Raw genomic sequence first — 20,874 nt, 5'->3', positions numbered from 1 at the left:
AAACTGCGTCTCAATAATATGATACGTCAACGGAAGATGCGCACGAGTTGAATACATAACATAGCATAGATTATGTGTAATTGGTCACGGAGCGTCTAATTAAATATAAAACTAGTTTTTCTTTGTTGAAGCCACCTGAGGGTTATACAATTCTTTACAAATGTCATAAAAATTCCGCTGCTTAGCTGAAAAAGGTTAAATAGATACATACTTGAGTAGGATGAGCACATACAGATCTATTGCATGATTAAATGTTATTTATGTACTTATGATGTTCAATGTTAAGGTTTAGTTTGTAAAGAATAGTACAAAGACAAAGAAAATAATGCTTCGGACAACGTAACAGGTTACCGGGGCTCCGGCTCAAAGCAAGAGAAGGAACGGGGTGAGTTAGTAACTGTCGCACTCAGAGTCATTTAATGTCTCAGTCCTTAGCAATTATTTTCAGAGAATTGTTTAAGTAACAATTAAATGTGTGAGTGCAGTAAGAGTTAATACTCCCTCTTGCGTGAGTGTCTACTTAGGATCAACCGTGAACCCTAATGCGTATGAATAGAACTTCGTTAAGATTTTGTGTGTGGATATGTACCTCATTTAACTAGGTAGTTCATATTGTTATGCCTGTATTGTGTTTTAGTTTAAACTAAGATCATAAATAATAAACAACTGTCTTCATCTTACAAAGGAACAAAAGCGTAAAGTTAATCTTCGTCAATGTTCTACGTTTGTTTCCTACTCCTTTTGGAGGGGAGGGCAATGACCAAGGCTCGTGTTACCATTGAACTATTTGTATTGGTGACGAATCGTAAGGTAAACAATTAATTGTTTTTTTAATATTTAAAATAAACCTACAACTGACCATTTTTGTAGTGTTTGCCTTGAACTAAAAATTTTAAATTAACTCTGCATTATTTAAATTTGTAGTAAGATGAAGGTGAAGGCACATTGGGTCAGTTGACCGTTTTTGAGCTATTATTTATTATGCTAGACAAAGCTGGAAGTGTGGTGTAACATTTTCTAAGTTTTATTTATTTGTTACCATTAGTGGTCTGAAAGCTCATGGTCAAGTAATTAGTCACGTAGGTGTTGGTTCTATAGCTGTAATAATTACAATAGGTATTATACACGACGCGAGATACATAATTAAAATTATTACATAAGACATTGTAGATTCGTACCTACAAAGGCGATCTGTCAGTGTGGCGTAGTGATACAATGTAGGTTTATTATGCATAAGTAGGTTATGCTACAACAGAAGTGGGTACTGGGTACCTACCTTTTTTAAGGGGGGAAAATCATCCAATGATTTCTCTCGCCTTAGGCGAGGCCAGAGGGAGTGTCAGACTCTTACTGACTAAAAACCACCCCGTTCCTACTCCTGCTTTATTAGCCGAAGTCCCGGTAAACCCGCTAGGTAGTCTGCAGCTCCGGATCATGTCCCTACTGGGCCCCATCTGTGGTGATCTGATGGCTCCACCTAGATCTAAAATTATGTAGTAGCAAGGACAGTCATACAGAGACGACAAAATAATAAGTGTAGGTCACACTTATTATTTAATTATTTTTAGGGCAATCAACTGCTAAGCTAATACAAAAATTTATATAGGAACAAGCATAGCAACAATAGAAATGGAAAAAGTAACAGAAAACTTAGATAAATAGACTACAATATTAAAAACTTAAATTAAAAGTATAAAAAGATTATATAAAAAGTATTTATGACAGCGCCGCACGAGCTAGGTTACTGGGTTCTATTTTTTGTCTAAAAATATTTCTAGCCATTATTTAATCTAATGCAAACGAGTTTAACCAGTGTGTGCACAATGGACAATCATTTATAAACCTTCCTAGATTATAGATTTGAATGTTCATGTTCAAAAAATCCGTAGAAAAAAATTGGCGCCATCCCAATCCCAAACACATCTTTTTGTTTATAAACTAGAATTAGAGGAAACAAAATATTCTACAACCTTAAAAAACTAAGTAGGTTGTTGAAGATCGTCGGTAATTTAGGTAACTTGTTACTTAGCCGTTTTACTAATCTCTGAGACGATTGCCAAATCTTTATTTTTACTCTTATATTTTTAAGGCAGACAAGTTTTTACGCATTCTTGAAGCCTAGGAAGAATATGCAATCGGTAATTAGGTGGATGCTTAACAGATTGTAGAGATCATTTCATGGATGAATTATTATTGTACAAATTATGATACGGCCACCTTACTTATCTAACTTGTATAAAACAAAACGACGTTGATTTAAAGTTAAATTATATATTGTGCAGTGTCGGATTGGCGATGTTATATAAATTGTAAGCGCGGTAGCCGCTCGCTTCCAATATTATGAACGGTGAAGTAGTCGCAAGCGCAGTATTGGGCGGGAAATTGTAACGTCAACTTCTCGATAATAGTGTTGTGCCGTATTTAAGAGTTGAATAATCGAGAGATAATTTGTTACAGTGAAGTAGATAATAATATTAATTTTATTTAAAATGTGGCGGCGACTGATATTCGTGAGTATTATTTTTTATATTTATTAATAAAAAATAATATTTTTTGGCAATGCAATGAAAATAAAATAAATAAATTGTGCGACAGAATTACATAAATAAATAAATAGTTTGCAATTTTCTTTAATTACTAAATCTAGGCAAGAAACCGGATTCTTTAGTAAAACATGAACATCAATTTTAAATATTTTAGATAATTAACCTAATATTTTTTCTATAACTACTATTTTATTAATTAAAATCTGAATTATACAGACCAGTACCGAATAGTTCCTACCTATAAGGTGCCCAAGAAAGTGTCACAGTTTTATTTAAAACAAACGTAACGTACTTTAGTGAGCGATACAAATCAACATTAGTCCCAGGTATCTAGGTGCATAATTTCTAGGTGAATTCTGTGCAAGCGTGCAGAGAGACAGTTCTTGAAAGTTAACCAAGGGCATTAGTCTATCAAAATTTTCTCCACGACTGGCTCAACGGTCGCATCCTATTAGATTCGCTTTCATTTCAATATCTTTCACTGGGTACCCAAGCCGAGCTCATTAACACCGTGATCATCCGTTCAATGTTTTGCTATTGACGAATTTACCTTACCTTAGACCGGTCAGAGTTTAAATCTTGTGAGAACATTGTTACTATAAAGCGATATGGAACGAATGCTGTGTTGTGATTCTCGGACAGAATCAAAGTTCTAAGTAGACGTTGTTCGGAACTGCGAACTACCTAGCCTAGGGTTTACCGGGGCTCCGGCTCGAAAAGCAGGAAAAGGAACGGGGTGGTTTTTAGTCAGAAAGAGTCTAACACTCCCTCTCGCCTCGCCCAAGGCGGGAGAAGTAATTGGATGATTTCCCCCCTCAAAAAAGAAAAATAAAGTACATGTTTTCAAAAAAAGTACACTAGTAAAGCTTAGCTAGGTACTGCCATATTTTAAGACATTTAATGATTACTTAAACTATTCCTTACTAATAATTTTATTTCAGAAATAGTTACTAAGGACTAGATTAAGTAACCATTAAATGAATCTGAGTATGGCAGTTTATGTAAGGCTCTTTCAGTCTATAAGACCGCCGCTACGAAAAATGTATGCAAAGGCGAATGTCGGCGGCCTGATTATGAGGTAAACCGCCTTATTGATCTAGTGGTCTGATGTCTGATATAGACGCCTGGCGTGAGGTACCTAATTGGATTTCATTTCCGGGGAAACTGTAAGCGATAGGAGCCATAGGTAATCTTGATTTTACCTAAGTAATCATAAGTTTCGAAAGAGGAAATGAATGAGGAAATTCTATAGCTAGGTACCTACGTAGGTATATAAGATGTCTATGTACTTATAACATACAATCATCACGCTACCTGTTAAGTAGCGTATCATGTATTTGATACTACGTTAGGCGCCTTTTCACCATTATAACAGTGTCCGATAAACTTATGGGATAGATAGTGCATTTGATACCTACGCATTACGTTCTTAATTCAAAGTTATCTGATAAATAGATGCTATTCAAACATTACCAACGTCCTAAGTGTTTTATAAGTTACCAGTAGTACCTAAAAATAAAAAAAATAATTTGGTACCTTTAAAACACCATGTATCCAAAGAAAAAAAAAATCGATCTTTAAATAGGAGTCTTATGTGTCTGTTATTCTAGCCTTTGTGAGCCTTCGTCACACACACCGGTTCGATTTCCGTACGAGGACAAATATTTGTAGTGTTGTGCTGACATTTGTCCTAAGCTTGTAAGTGTACGTGATTTGTATGTTTAATGACTCCGGTGTTATTGTATGGAGCTGATATTGTAACAGATTATAACCGCTTTACGGTTCCTGATGGCATAACGTGTATGAAATTATGTATTAGGTACCTACTTGTTTCCTTATGAATACTCTTTTGGTAATAGGAAACGATAAATAATTTGAAAATTGCCTATTAACACCAGGAAATAGTAAAGATTAATCCTAAGATGTTCCTACATAGATAACTAGCTACCTGCCAGCCTAATTTCCCTCTGCTGAAACCTTGTTTATCAATAAAAAACCTGTTCTCATACATTAGAGGAAGCAATTTACGAAACACGTGTAAACAAAAACTACTCATCATTTTTATAACGCCCCATTAATCCATTAGATATCTGAATTTATTAACAAAAAATAAACAAAAACAAATTAATTGCGATGCGTCGGTAAATAACTTTGAGTAATTATTCTGTTTTTGCCAACCATCAACAAAAAGTTGAAGACAGGATTGACTTGTTTATGTATTTGTTTTAATTACCTATATCTTCACACGTTAGGGTTATACATATCTCCTATAATATAAAAATAAGTCGGGTTTTCCTTCCTGATGCTATAACTCCAGAACGCACGAACCGATTTACCGAGGTTTTGAATTTGTTGGAAAGGTATCGGGCTCTGTGAGGTTTATAGCAAAGAAATTTCAGGAAAAAACTCAAGAGAAAAGCGGCAAACAGGAAAATCATTCATCATAATTTATAAATCGAATGTAATTAGGATACCGAACCTATTACTAGGTAGGTACCTATAGGACACTGGGTGAAAAAAATCATGTTCAGGGACTTCGGCTTTGCCTTGGGCGACCATAGGCAAAACGAAAATACACCTATAAATGAAAACTTTTTAAAACGATACTTGGCCGGAAAAATCCTGTTACGAAAATTGGTACAAACATGTTTTGGTTCCAAGTGTAAAGTTGGATTGTATGGATTTTGTTTTTGGGAAACGTTTGAGTTCAGACTTATCTTTATTTGTCCAATTTACCTATCGAAACAAAGTCGTATTTTAATATTTGTAATGAAAAACCAAATAGAAAATTGGCTAGGTACATACAATGCAGTCAGAGACAGTTGTGCGGCACAACATGACACACAACTGCACAACCCAAAAGGTACCACTTGTCTTTTGGGAGGGTAGCAAGCATGCTATTAAAGACCTATTTGCTACATATTCACTATAGACCTACCTACATTAATCAGTCAATAGGACAGAACCTACATTTGTATATGGAGCATTAGAAAAGCGGCACGTGCCTGAAACCGCAGAGCTACTATTGCTAGTAAAACAATAACGCTTGTACTAAGTATATCTATGAAGGCTATACTAGCCTATAGCAACTCCAATGATTCCCCACAATCCACTGCTAGGTTGGTAGTAGAGTATTGGTTCCCAGCTTAATTAGTCGCCTTCATTGAACAAATGAAGTTGGTTCCGAAGCCACAAAAGTATCACTTACAGTGGCAATATTGATTCGAAAGCACTGCTTTCTATCCAGACTGAATCTAGGTAATATTATATTAGCGTCTTTGGCCGCGTCGCGACATTTTGACCACAATTGGTGTAGGAATCTGAATTCTGTTTACAAACGCTTTAGACACATTTTAGTATTGAGGATGGCGTTTGGAAATCTGTCTGTGCCCCAGGTTAGGTAAAGTTTTCTTCGCCGTAACAAATAGCAGTGGAGACTGAAATTGGTCATCTAGTTTGACTATATACTCATCGAGTGGAGAAGTGTAATAGTGTATTCAATAAGAAGTTAAGGAGGCTTATTTCTGAATCTATTGATCTAATTAATTATTATGTTATCGGTTTATTCACTTAATTTTTTTACGAGTAACTCGACTAGTTTCAAGCCATGCTAGAGGCTTATATTCATGAGCAGCATTCCGCGATACACGATGCGGTCATATTGTCGCGCTGCTGCTACTACAGTAGCATGGCTTAAAACTAGTCGAGTTCCTTGTCAAACAATTACATACGTAACGATAACATATCTAATAATTAATTTAGTATGTCTCACGAAAGTTATACTAAAATTAATTGATATAATGTTCATTTACCTATATTTGATGTTGCCGAAGATAGAAATTAACATTACTCCGGTTTACTTAAACTTTTATAACCCTGCAATTTTCAGCACTCTGTATGTATGAGAATATTGTACAATCATCGCGGTTTGTTCAGGCATACGAGTATGTGTGTGTCAATAATCATAACATTTAATTCTATTGTCAGAGCCGTGTTCGCACGGTCGCACCCCAGCCCGATTATGTTACTGACATAAATAATCCCTAATTTTTACACATATTCCCAAATGTCATGTATTTTTTCTGTAGGTCATAACATCGAATAATTAGCAGCCGCTAGACCGTAGCCAATTAGGTCATTAGAAATAAAAAATAAAATAAACATTATTCATTTATTTTTATATATACGTATGTATGAATGGTATTTTCACGGGTATTTTGTTATAAAAAACATATTCGTAGGTATCTATAGTATGTTTTTATATAAGTAATCTCTAATGTTTAACAAGGCAAATGAGCTTTATGAAAATAATGAAGTGGACTTAGATGAAAATATGTAGGTAAGAGTTTAAGTATGCCAAATTCTTGGAATTATTCTATTTACTTAGGTATACTTAGGCGCACTTAGTTATACTATAATTTAATGTTTCATCTGCTTAAACAATATCAAGTTCGACAAAATCTTATAAAACAACAACTCTATTTATTAAGGAATAAACCTTTAAGATTAAAAGGCTAAAATAAATTTAACTTAGGCCTGTATAAAATCGTTCGAAGGTTATCTTAGGATATCTCCAAAATAATCGAATTTCAACTGCAGTACCTAATTACTTACGCATCGAGCCCAGACCAATTTAGTCAACTAAATGTTTTGTAATAAGTCTAGCTAAATAAATCTGACGGCCCGGGTCACTATCTTTTATCTAAAGTTGTAAACTTAAGTGCTTGCTTAGTCTTACTTTGTAGATAAGTCTTATTGCTGCTGATTTGTATTTACTACACACGCAGATTATGTTTTTCATTTAACTTATCTAATTGAAGGAGTCATTTCCTTTTAAGCTTCGTGGTGACTTTTGCTAATGTATAAGCGTTGCATAGATTTCACCTTCATTAGGTAGGCAGCTGGTCAGGAAAATATTATTAACGTTGCCCACTCTAGGATTTTCTCCTGTGTCGTGGGTGTGTAAAAATTTACGAATCACACAAAGAGTTGCTCCGTGCGGCAGCCTGTTGCCCAGTCACCACACCAACCGTGCCAACCGTGCAGTCAAAGGCAGAATTTATTATAGTCAATTAATCTCATTTTGGTAAACCAGGGAGCGAGACTTGTCACTCATTGGATTCAATTCCAACTGAAAATATCCGGCCGAAAATAACTGTAACTATGCTATCGAATCGGAAAACCTTTGCATGGGCATCCCACTTCCCACCGTTCGACTGATGAAGCAGTGCTCCATTCAGTCTTTATAAAATTGTAAATTACATTACCTAATCAAGCCAATTTGTCATTATGTGTCCACGATGACACCACAGGAAGCTCTTACCTGTTTCAAATAAATCGCTTTCTAATGATTGAAACTCATTAAGTCGATTTTACAACCACGTCCCCGCAATCGCACCAGAAGGATTTCCTTGATGTGAGGCTAATTTCCCGACGACAAATATTAATGATTATTTATGGTTGTTTTAAACTGGTCTATAAGACTACTCCAGAATAGGGTTCAATTTATGAAAATCACTGAATGATGGTTTTGAAGGCACTTTTTAAACTAAAGACCAGTGTCTTTAGTTTAAAAAGGTAACTAAGTTCATCGTTCCCTACTGGGTATTTTTGTTGCCTATTTCAAAGTTTTCAGTGTACAATGTCTCTTGTTGGGTTATGGGTAACAGATCATTATAATTTGTATCTATTTCAATAGGCTTCAATAGGCTCACCCAGTACATGGGACTTATAACACAAACGGTGAAAAGTGGCTGTACATTGTACAGGGACATTAAATGCCATAATGTGCACTTCTGCCTACTCCTTCGGTGATAAAAGGCGTGATGATACAACCATGTTTTAATTCACTCGATGTAGGCCATTTACTGACTTGGTTTCAATAGGATAGTAATTTAAATTAAAACTTTTACATAAGTACTCAGGTAAAGGTTACCTCTCTATGTACGTAGATACTATAAGATAATCCTGAACAATGTGTTGATACCGCCTTCTAATCTAGTATCTACCTGTACATTGTACAAATTTTAGTTAAAGCTTCTGATTAAGTACTTACAAGGCCAAAACACAACTACTTCATTAGGTACAGTTAGTGCTCAGGACACACATAGTTCTAAATATAAATGCTAAATTTTACGCACGCTAAACACGCATTAACATTAGACATTAGCGTTAATATTGAACAAACTTTGCTTTTAACAACTTTTCAACATTATCAATGGCTAAACTAAACATGTAGGTGCCTAATGTGTTTGTGTGAAAAATAGATTGTTAGGTACTTTAATAAATAACACTATGTAAAACTAATTCCCACCAGTGGTTTTGTCCGAGAAAAATTCTCTCAAATAGTTCCCGATTCTAGAACAATAACAGGATAGAAATTATTGATATGTTAAGTTTTCCAACGCCGGTGACATTTTAAAGTCTGTCCAGTATTTTTTAAAGCAAGAAAAAGGTAGATAAGTATATATCTGTGGTTTCTGTATAATCAAGTATATGTGGTACCTACTTGTATTTTTTGTTATAAGTAAATACACCAAAAATATAGGTAGATAAAAATATATCTGTAGGTAGTTTCTGTATAATCAAGTGTGTGTACCTACCTGTATTTTTTGTTATAAGTAAATACATAATCATAATGAGGAAGCTGCAGGATGATTGTAGATGGTAATGATGATGATAAAGGATTCAAAGTCAAAGTCATTTATTTCAATTAGACCAGGAAGGCACTTTTGAACGTCAAAACGAAAAAAGTGAATGCTCATTCCAAGCTGTAGATTCCTTAATCCGGAGCTGCGGACTACCTAGCGGGTTTACTGGGGCTCCGGCTCGACAAGCAGGAGTAGGAACGGGGTGGGTTTTTAGTCAGTAAGAGTCTGATACTCCCTCTCGCCTTACCCTGGCGAGAGAAGTCATTGGATGGATGATATTCTCCCTAGAAAAAAAGGTGTAGATTCCTATGGAGAAGAACGAGCAAGAAACTCCATAGTTTAGATTACCTACATACTTAGTTAGATAGATAAGTATACCTATTGCATATTTACTGACATTGAGGGATATTCGTAATTACATTCGTGATTATTTCTTATTTGATATCTCAATAATTTGTTGTTACTGGCTTTAATAACATCATCATCTAGAGTTTTAATTAACTCCGCCTAGGTTTATTATGTTGATAGGTTGCTGTGTAGTAGATTTTTTTACGACAAGACTCGATATGTACTAGACTAGTGGTTTCCAAAGAGGTCTGGACTGCGACCTATGTAAATTAAGTTCCTAAACTCAACAAATTACATACAGAACGGTTGGTTAGTATGTCTTTCTATAGACAAGGCCCATTAAAAATTCGCTTGCCACCCACCAATAGTTCGAACCATAGTTTGGGAAACCCTGTACTAGACCAATTGGGCATTTTATAGTGATACGAGTATTATTCATTATCTAATTAGCTCTACACCCTGAATAGCGCAATCTTCACCATTTTGGGTCCAATATCACAGTTTTGGGTATTAGTGTCCTTGCACAGCCTTTGACGAACTCGTCATTAAGTATATAAAATCGTTAAAATGATAAAAGAATACCATTCTTGACTTGTAACCTTAAAACAATGTCGTGGCCGTGTCTAATAAATTAATTATGATGGTACATAACTATGTCCATAGTTAATTTGCCGACTAAGTAATAATAAAACTATCGATATCTTATTGTTAGCTGCCGTTTTCCACTGCATAGTTATCTCGTAAAGATTTCTATTTAATTACTAACATTAAAGATTCGCGTGATTGATAAAAATGTGAGAGCTTTTTGCACGCGTCTAAGATGGTTGACTTTGAGTTCAAGTGCCAATAGCATCAAAGGCATAAATAAACAGAGAAACGATGTTTAAATCACTAAGTAGTAAGTAAGTAGCTCTTATTTAATGTCAAGATGCAATTACACAGTGAATAAAATAACCATTAAATCCGCTTTTAATATGAACCTTATGCAAATAAACATAAGTATTACGTTCTCATTAAAATCCAATCTACGCACAATACTCTGCTAAGATACCTCTACTTTCTTAGTGACCGTCGCGACGACGGTGGAAAGTAAAAAATTAGTTTCCGTACACGCTTCATTAATTTCACGACCGCTATAAGACTTTTTATTGTGCACAAATAAGTGCAGAAACGTTGATATTGCACAAGTTATACTTTTTTTTTATGTGTTTAAGATAACTTTGCGCCAGTTCCTGTTTTTATGTTACGTCACAGTCACACACGAGTTTGTTTCCTGATGACACTGTTTTACGGGGAACTTGTAACTTTTTATTTCTTACGTGTTATACAGTGGCCAGCACATCAAGCTACCACATCGTAAATAATACATTTTCAGCCTTATTGTTTTTAGTACAGAGTTGAAAATCTATCAACGAATTTCAGGCTCTATTTAGGTACTAGTAAACCTGTATGTTGTCAATAAGGAAATGATATGTGGACTAGACGAAGTATCCCGTGTGTTACCTAATTGTGTAATTAGTAGCTAAGCCTGTTTTATACTTAGGAGAAAATTGTATTATGACCATCTAGACTAGATTGACTGGAGTCTGGAAGTACTGATAAGGTGTAGATTGAATAGCCGGATGAAATTATGTTCCGGATTCTATAGCTTGCTACGGGCTATAAAATAGTTCGTATAGATAGAAGAGTCTGTAAATGTTTCCTAGATTCCAGAAATGCTAGGAGATAGCTCATTAGCTAAGTAGTGCGTGAAATGTCTTCTGCTTGACTTTTAACCAGGCAGGTAGGACCTAGATGATTGAAAATCAGTCGGTAGGGAGAGGTGCACATTACGGCACGTAATGCGGCTATACAATGTACATTGATAGTCAGTATCTCTGGTTTTACACGTAATATCAAAACTGAAAGTTATTTATAATACCCAAACAGAATATCGTAATGCATATAACTCCATAATTTAACATAAAATAACTCACTATACTTACTTAAAACTTAAACGTGAAAAATAAAGAAATCGCCACCGAAAGTATTTCTAGGTCACATCAATGCGACCGGTTAATTTATTTCCGCCAAAAATCCGTACCGAGTGCGTTGACACAGTGAATTGAAAACAACATTGAATTGAAAAATGTTCTGTAATATTCATGGTCTAATAAGTATCGTGTCCGGTGACGCCGATTATGTTATTCACGCTTGTCTCAAAATAGAGGTAAAGGTATGCGCCTACTATGACGTAACAAACAATAGACAAGCAACCGAACAAGTACCTACGTGTAATAGATTTCTAATCAAAACGAACAATTTCCTCATTACATTTACTCTTTTAATTTAAACAACATTGTAAATTAAACATTTAATTGACTCGGGAATCGATCCTAATATCCGTCGCTTTGGTTGTACCGTTGTGTCGTTAAACATGGCAGTTAAAGTAAGGAGATATTAATAATATAATAAAACGAACCGGTACCAAGACTCTCAATATTACCAAAGTAAATACCAACATACGAAATTGAAGTTTGTATAACTGTTACGGTAAGAGTGAATAATTGAAAATTATTAATAATTATCTACTATTATTAATAATTACCGAAACTCGAGGTAAAAGTGATAAATTAATCACATTTGTCGCTTATTATTAATAATTTTACCCTAGTAGTGATAAATGTAATAAGTGGCCAAGATGTTATTTTTATTTCCATTTAAAAGGCAATTATATTGTACTTACACAACAAATATTTGTTGAATTCTATGATAATACTTTTAAATTTTAATTTGTTGCATTTATAGGTGCTACAGAAGATTTACAGGCAAACCAATTGTGATTATTGATGATTGCTTTTAGGATTCGTGTTGATTTTGTTAATGAAACAATAATTGTTTAATTTTATTTTTGTTACAATTTTATGTACCACGATAGACTTTTTTGCATAAGTTTCATGGTAATTTGATTTTAAAAGAATTTTATTGTTAATTTTGTGATAAATGTGCCCTTTTTGGCGTGGCGAGAGGGAGTGTCAGACTTTTACTAACTAAAAACCACCCCGTTCTTACTCCTGATTTTCAAGCCGGAGCCCCGGTAAACCCGCTAGGTAGTCCGCAGCTCCGGATCAGGCATCAGCCCTACTGGGCCCCATCTGTGGTGATCTGATGGCTCTTTGAGGCGCGCGCAGAACTCGACGCGCCGCACGCACGGTTCTGGTTCTGGTCGGGTGGCGAGTTACCCCTACTTGCCGTCCGCAGAGCCGCACTTACGCGCAGAATATGTGAATTTGTTGACCTTTCGGTTTAAAGCAAGTACAAGTAACCTTGTTTGTGTGATCTCTAATTAATATAATCGTAAGACGGTGTTTAATATTATAAATAAATACATGCTGGTCAAAAAACATAGGGTTTATATTTATTTTATTACTTTCACCAATATGTGTCGTGAATTATTAATAATCACTACTAAAAGTGATAAATTTCGATCGATTATTCACATTTACCAAAACGTGTGGTAATTATTAATAATTTAGCAAAATTATTAATAATTTTCAATTAATCAGATTTACCGTAACATAACCACAAATATGCCTTTGTAAGTAGAAAGTTCAGGGGAAGCCAAACTATGAAGGATGTATTATAATTGGTTGATAAATTGAAACGAATCACTTCAAAGGCTATTCAAATTTGATTAGGGATAATATTAATAAGAATATTCATAAATTTATTATACGAAATTATTTCGTGAACCCATTTGAAGTACTTACTATAAGCATGTTTACCGAACTGTACTATTTTTTTTAATTAACCCTAAGTAATAGGTAAAATTTGGCAATAGCCTTCTCACAAAATAGGTTTAGCTGATCGCCAATTGTTCGACAATACGAATGTTGTACTGCAGTCTACGCAAACCTTTAGATTTGTCATCGCTCATACACTTTTTTCCTATTGTGACACGGTTACTTGTAATTGAACTTTACGTAACAAGTTCTAATAGAAAAAAGTACTTTTTTAAGTCACCTCTTTCATTGAGATGAAGTGCAACGATTGCTCTCGTAACCCTTCCATTCCATTTAGCAATGAACGGTCTGATTCGTTCACAAATAGAGAAGTAAATGGAACAGATTCTGCTCATTTTTTTTACTTCCTTAATTAATTGTTGCTTTGTTATTAGGTAACTTACATAATTATATTTGTCAACAGCCCGTAGAAGTCCACTGCTGGACTATGCGTTTTCACTATAAAAAATGGAATGGCCACAATCTCCACGCTTGGCAAGAGGGTTAGAGATTGCAGTTTTAAATTATCAGGTTTATGAGAGAATCCTGCTCTGTTAAATATAGGTAGTCCTTTAGTCAGCTTTAATGACACCCGCCGAAAGACAAGAGGTGGTTACAAATGAATTCAACTCTACTATCACAACACGGCGGGCTTATATAGATAATAGATTGAAATAATTCTGCCAGTCATATGTTAAGAGTAGGTCAATCAACCGTTCCCGTGGGTGTCGTAAATGATGACTGAATACGTACACTAATTAGATACGCTGTGTTATTGCTGAATAGCTCATAGAACTTTATTCTGTATTGATCTCGTTGTTTAGCTAAATTAGATAGGCAATAGGTAATGTAAAGTAGATTGTTACCTGCCTGTCATAAGTGGTAATCTATCAAGGATTCAAGGAACACTGACACGAGGAAGTTCTATAGGTCCTTTGATATTCTAATACATAGATAGAATTAGGCAGTTACTATTAATCCGATTGGTTTCGGATTCGGTACATCTAATGAATCAATTTGTATAATAATTTAGCAATCTACATACTAAAGTCAACTTTTTATTGTTTCAGGTTTTGCCTTTAGTATTATCAGTATCATCAATCAAAGTCCCTGTAGACAATGCAGACCCCACCGACGCTCCCAGTACTCCAGAAGCGACAAAAAATACTCCAGTGTACTACATAACAGACGACGCGAATGTCGACAGCTACCTCATCCCTCCTGATCCGCACAAAGCAGAAGATTCACCCGAAGGGACAGGCGGCCCACCTACTTTCTTGATACCACCCGCAAAAGACAGTCAGCCTGGATACTTTGTACCCAAGGCGGCAGCAGACGTTCAGAGCGATTGGCTACCCATTCTACAAGCCCAAACACAAACCAAACGCAATGTTCCATACCAAAGACTGCCCCTGGAAACAATCCCCATATTTTTCAATCAAGGTAACCAAGCCGTAGCTGCGCCCCTACCTCTACCTCCCGTACCTTCAACCCGGCTGGAACCGCCTTCAGTTGATGCTGTAAATGAGTTCTTTATTGAAGTTCCCGAGGAGGAAGAAGTGCATGTGGATGAAAATAATGAGCCTATTCAGGTACCAGACTACAATGTACGCCCTCAAAATGAGAATGCACCACCCCCAAATCTGCAACTCGATCCCGCAGAACCTACCCTCGCTTTACATTTAACGCCGCCTAAACCACAACCATTGAACGCTCCAACGAAGTTGTTCCCAAAGAAATACACTGGTGGTTTCAAACCCGTGCCGATACCTCTCACTCAGTACGATGAAACCGCACCAGAAGTACCCAAAGCGAAGCCTGCGAAATACTTTAAACCGCAATCGAGTGCCGAGGTACAACAATACACGCCGACTGAGGACGAGAAGAAATTGTATCATTTCAAAAAAGCCGAGCATCAAAGAAAACTGAAAGGAGAAGAAGCCTTAAAGGTCAGTTGTGTATGATTTTGAAAAGCGATGAGAATTTACCGAATATGAATTTACTTAGGTTGTGAAACTTATTTTGTTCCCAGCAACAGCAATCAGCTGATGGGGTGTCAGAGGAAACATATGGCGAGCCTACATCGGCAGAACAAGAAACTTCGGAAACTAACTTGAGATACCCCGGACGTACGTATAATATAACTTAATAATAACATAACAATCATTGTTTGAAGTGGGTTGAGATATATAAATCAAAAACTTGTATGACTAAACTTACTGTAATAATCTGAATAGATTGTTCGACCCTTCCAACACATAACTGAATAATATTATTGTTTGATACTTTACATATATTAGGTGCCTAGATATGTACTTTTGTTAGCTTTACAAATAACTTAGGTAGGTACTAATGAAATCGTTATTTTGAAACTGCTAATGAGTATCTGCTGTAATTTGGTAGGCAAATATTTATACATATAACATTAGATATATTGAAACACGAATAGGTTGATATTGTCATAGTTTACTAGTGAGAGTTATCGGTGGCCAGAGCCGTATTATCTGTAGACAAGTGCCCAGGGCGCCAGGTTACAGAAGTTCGCCGCGAGACTCGCGTGTCGAATTGTTCAAAGGGTGGCGGCGCGACGGTGCCAAAAAATTAGGGGCGTCTATAAAGTGCTTGCCTACGGCGCTCTCTCTTTCGGACAGTGCAGTGATTAAGTAATAGGCTGCTGTGTTACGTGTCGCTGTTTCGATTAACAATGGAACTTAACTCGTGTGATTTACAAATAAGTTATTTTTTCAGATCTGGATGTGATGTATATCTAAACGCACCCATGACACAGAGAAGGTGATCACGCCATTGTTATAAAATTACACTTTATTATATTTCAGACAACGTTTACCACGTACCTGCACATCACGGGCCCCCGGGTCCCCTCCGTCACGGGCCCCGACCTGCGCCCCTGCGTCAGGCCCCAGCACCAAGCCCCCCACAAGATGTAGGCCCTGCTGCACCAGCTCCCGATGGCAGAACAGAGTTTAGGATGCACGGCATGAAGGGACCACATAGCTATCAGTTCGGTTACGATACTGGCAAAGGGTAAGTCTAAAAAATTAACATATTTGATACATCTAATAACAACTGTCGTCAATTATAGGTGCCATAATAATTAGGTAATACGGTTTACTTACAAACGCGTTGTTCCATTGAGATGTCAATGGAACAACGACATACATGATTGTGAGCCCTTGTCGTGGCTTGAAACTAATCGAGCAACTCTCTACGTAAAGTTGTGTAATAAGCACCTATGAGAAAAGGTCGTACGGCCTTTTCTATCTAATTAATACATATTCAATAATGATTCAATAATTTCAATATTATAACATTTAACCTACTTACAAAATCTTACGCTTCGGATTCGATTCTCTGGTAATCTTTAGGTTTGATTAGTAGGACTCTAAACATAATTTGTTATGTGTATGGTACCTAATATCAATTTCCTTCTAAGATTACACGAATACCTATAACTAAATGAATTCTAAATTTCAGCAAAAATCGTCAATTCCGGTACGAGGAGCGAGACAACGATGGTCTGGTAAAAGGCCACTATGGATACGTGGACAGGTCTGGCAAGCTTCGCGTGGTCAACTACAGCGCACACCCTGAGTACGGTTTCCGTGCCGAAGAACCAGTAGAAAAACAGCCATGAACATAGAACATTTAATATAACACGTGGTTGCAGCGCAGAGGTCATTTAACTTGGCTATGTGTAATTCATTCGATTTTCGACTTAATTCTAAATTGATAAGGTTGAAAATCTATTACCAACATGACATAGCTATAGCGTTTCCTAATAACCATTATAATTAAATCCCGTTCGATCCTTCAAATGTTTGGTTTCAAAGGCCAAGATATATTGGTCTATCAACAATGTACTTTATCAAGTTCCTTCATTGATACAATTGTCTAATCTTTATGACCTCTGAAGTTCAAATGTTGTAAATATAATTTTGTTGTAAATAACGTAAAAATGTTCAACCCGTACAATGTATGAGACAAAATACTTTATACTAGAAAACGTGTATTAAGTTATTTTTGTTTATTTTAATATGTACTTAATAAATAATTTAAGTTCGTTACCATAAGTGTCATATAGTGGATAAGGTGTATTAATTTATATGTTAAACGAAATAAAATAAAAATTACACAAAATATTTTATCAGATTTTTTATTTAATAACATTTTACTTAAGTAGATAAACTTTCAACAATGCTTACAAAAATATAGATATCAAAAAGTTATAAAATTATAATTTTATTATAGTCCATAATGATTTAAGTTTTAACATTGATATCAAAAATATTTAATGACCAATTATATTACTCGTTAATAATAAAATGTCTCTAGAAAACAACAATAAAAAAATATATGGCACCAATTTTGGTAATTTTTATATAAAAATATAAAATTCTTTTATTTAAAACACAATATACATTATTTATCTTCCTTTTTTTCAACCACAATATTGTTTACAAGTTCAGCGAGTAAACTAGATGCACCAATACGGAACAATTTTGGTGTAAGCCATTCTGGACCTAATTCCGTGTACACAAGCACTAGCCAGTTGACCGCATCTCTAGCCGTCTTTATGCCACCAGCTGGTTTGAGGCCCACCTGTGTGTTAAGGACATGCGAATTTAATTGAAATAGTGATATAATCTATTTGTATAAGTATTAGGTTAATTAGAGTAATCAAGAAGAAATAGATTTTTTTTTTCTATACTTTTCTATTATCTTACTTAAAAAAAAGGCTCTTAATTTTTTTCCTATAGTAGGACTACTATTATATAAAAAATATTAAGATTTTAAAATGTGAGCTCTACTTTTCCTAATTGGGAAAAAAATTAATAAAATAATGTTAAATCACTTATTTATCAACAATAATTATCTTCTTACCCTGATGCCAGTGTTCTGATAGTGTCTCCTTATAGCTCTGCACATCACAAGACCAATAGGCAAGGTCGCATTCACAGCTTCTTTGCCTGTTGAGGTCTTTATAAAGTCTGCTCCCGCCATCATAGATATCATGGAGGCTCTGTATACCTGTATGAATTTAAAAATTAATTACTACTTGTCAAAGATCTATTACAATTAGATAATATCCACATCTTTTTTGAGGTCTGTAACTTATACAGTTCCTTCACCCGCCTTAGGCGAGTTGAGACGGAGTGTCAGGTTCTTACTGACTAAGGCAGATAACATCCACTACTGAGTAAAGGCCTCCTTTCTAAAAGGTCCACAAACCCCAGACTTGATAGATCTTAAGTTAGTCTGACTTAAGTATTAAGCAACCAATGATTTAGAATCTAAACCAAAGATGAATTGTGTCCGGACAAATTAATAGTTAATCAATTTTTACCTGTATTGCCAAAACATAAGGTTGAAACTCATAAAGAAACAATTTTACAATTAAAATGAAACTCACATTCTCATAACTTCCCAATTCACCAACTCCCAATATGACTTTCAAGTGCGCTGGACCACAAGCATTCTTCATTTGTTTGACTTCATCATACAATGCATCCCACTGCCCTGTTAGGGCCAAGCTACGGTCTAACACCACATCAATTTCAGTTGCTCCGCTTGAAACAGCATATTTGATTTCTTGTAGTCTTGTCTCTAATGGGTAGAGGCCGGATGGAAAACCAGTAGCCACTGAGAACAGGAAAATAAATCTATAATATAAAAATAAGTCAGGTTTTTCTCCCTGATGCTATAACTCCAGAAAGCATGAACCAATTTCCACGGTTTTGCATTCATTGGAATGGTCTTGGACTCCGTGAGGTTTATAGCAAAGAAGATTCAGGAAAAAATTAAGAGAAAAAGCAGGAAAACAGGGAAGATCATTGGTGGCAAAACAAAGTTTGCCAGGTTTGCTAGTATAATATAAAAATTCTACATACACTTATTTCATACAAACATTCTTGCAAAATATATGGTGGATATTAGCAGAATAGCCAAATATCAACATAAATAATAAGAAAATATTGCTTACCAGCTGCAATATTAATTTCTGATGTCAAATTCATAAGTTTGATAGCCTCATAAGCGTCTTTTACTTTCGTAGGGTAAACACATACCGCTGCAGTTCTGATGGGTTCTTTCAAGTCCAACTTTTTTAGCAGGTCTGATGGCAAAGGGTTTGCAGCCTAAAATAAAAGGACATTTTTTATGTAGGTTGTAAAGCATTAAATTCATTTCAGCCAACTACGCATTGAGCAAGCATGGTGATTGAAGCTCTTTCCTTATCCGTAAAAAGAGAAGCAAATTTTATTGGCTTGGCAGTAGCAACTTAAAGGCTGTTAATAAATTACTATGGCACATAGTGTCAAAGTGTAGGTTTTGTTTAACAATTCTAACAAGAATACAATTTGGTGTTTCATACAAACCTTAGTACAAAGTCTGAATACATTTGACCTGGTATCATCACCCGATAGAGTAGTCAAGTCAATAACTGTGATGGCTTTCAGTAACCAAGCATTTAAGACATCTGGAGTGGTTATTGGGTGAGTATCTAATATTGTCTGTATTTGTGAATCCACATTTGACTTGTTTATGTAGATCTTCCTTAGATTATTCAGTTCTAAAAACAAATTAGGTATTTATACATTGTATGGACAATAAAAAATATTACTTAAAAAGTATGTAACCTGTAATCTATAAATCCAATTAGTAGGAAATTTTATTCATATTCATACACAGTTCACTAATAAACAAGTTCTATTAAACATTGTTAATAAAATTTCAAACTTTTTAAACATGTTATTCTGATACAAAGTCGATTCTTTGACCAGAACCCACTGTCTAGCATGTTACTAAAATTATTCTTACATCAAATTATTATTTAACAATTAAAGAGATAACACATTATCTTAAAACAATGTAAAACTTACCTAAAACTTTTGAATCAACCATTTTATTTAAGAGGTGGTTCTTATTTTAATGTTTTTCTCAATATTAAAAGAAATTATGTACTTTGTTTCCGTGTATTGTATTTTAATTTGGTCTGCCACTAATATTCCTATTTTTTATAAAACACTAAAATTATTTATTCAACTTGTGAACTTGATAAGACCCGGTGTAGAGGAATCGTTATCCGACCAATCAGAGCTTCGAAAATAATGACATTGACGTGAATATGTCAATTTGACAATGGTAATTTCATTTATTTCAAAACTTTTATGTAGTAGTACTACGTAATGGAACGTTTATTTTATAGAAATCGCTGAGTATGTGAAATTGAATATAAGTAGCAAGTTAGTGTGTAATCGACACCTTCTTAGTTGTAGAAAGAAATGACGTGATTACTTTTAACAAAATCGGGGTGGCGCTACAAGCTATGTAGTGGTATGAATACAGCTGTTTTTTAGGTACTTTGTAAATTAAAAATTTCCGTAGTTCTAAAGTAATTTAAAACAAAAGCTTTTATAAAAGTCAAGCGTTTGTTTTTGAGTAAAATGTAGAATTTGTTTAGTTTACAAAAACACAGATGTCGCTAGTTTCACTGAAACAAAACAATATCTGTTGTTTTGTTCAGAATTCAAATGATTAAATTACACATTT

General features: G+C 35.0%; 2 protein-coding genes across 3 annotated transcripts; one reads left to right on the top strand and one right to left on the bottom strand.

Annotated features, from left to right (window-relative positions):
• Positions 1 to 2,294: 2,294 nt before the first annotated feature.
• LOC118282269 (uncharacterized) lies at positions 2,295 to 17,468 on the top strand. 2 transcript variants are annotated; one of them, XM_035603257.2, is made up of 5 exons: positions 2,295 to 2,510; positions 14,376 to 15,254; positions 15,338 to 15,434; positions 16,143 to 16,350; positions 16,801 to 17,468. In XM_035603257.2, exons 1-5 carry the CDS (start codon positions 2,490 to 2,492, stop codon positions 16,958 to 16,960), a joined length of 1,365 nt encoding a protein of 454 aa, XP_035459150.2. In that variant the 5' UTR covers positions 2,295 to 2,489; the 3' UTR covers positions 16,961 to 17,468. The 2 variants fall into 2 exon arrangements, with proteins under 2 accessions (XP_035459150.2, XP_035459152.2); XM_035603259.2 differs by having other exon boundaries at positions 2,324 to 2,510; positions 15,344 to 15,434.
• Positions 17,464 to 20,404, bottom strand: LOC118282270 (deoxyribose-phosphate aldolase). Its single transcript, XM_035603260.2, has 6 exons — positions 20,205 to 20,404; positions 19,701 to 19,894; positions 19,307 to 19,460; positions 18,737 to 18,966; positions 18,208 to 18,354; positions 17,464 to 17,925 (listed from the first exon to the last, which is right to left on the bottom strand). Exons 1-6 carry the CDS (start codon positions 20,224 to 20,226, stop codon positions 17,746 to 17,748), a joined length of 927 nt encoding a protein of 308 aa, XP_035459153.2. The 5' UTR covers positions 20,227 to 20,404; the 3' UTR covers positions 17,464 to 17,745.
• Positions 20,405 to 20,874: the final 470 nt, after the last annotated feature.

This window comes from Spodoptera frugiperda, chromosome 20 (genome assembly GCF_023101765.2).
Source record: "Spodoptera frugiperda isolate SF20-4 chromosome 20, AGI-APGP_CSIRO_Sfru_2.0, whole genome shotgun sequence".
In the NCBI taxonomy this organism is placed as follows: Eukaryota; Metazoa; Arthropoda; class Insecta; order Lepidoptera; family Noctuidae; genus Spodoptera; species Spodoptera frugiperda.
Note: the sequence above shows the minus strand (reverse complement) of the source record. Positions and strands in the feature narration are given on the sequence as shown.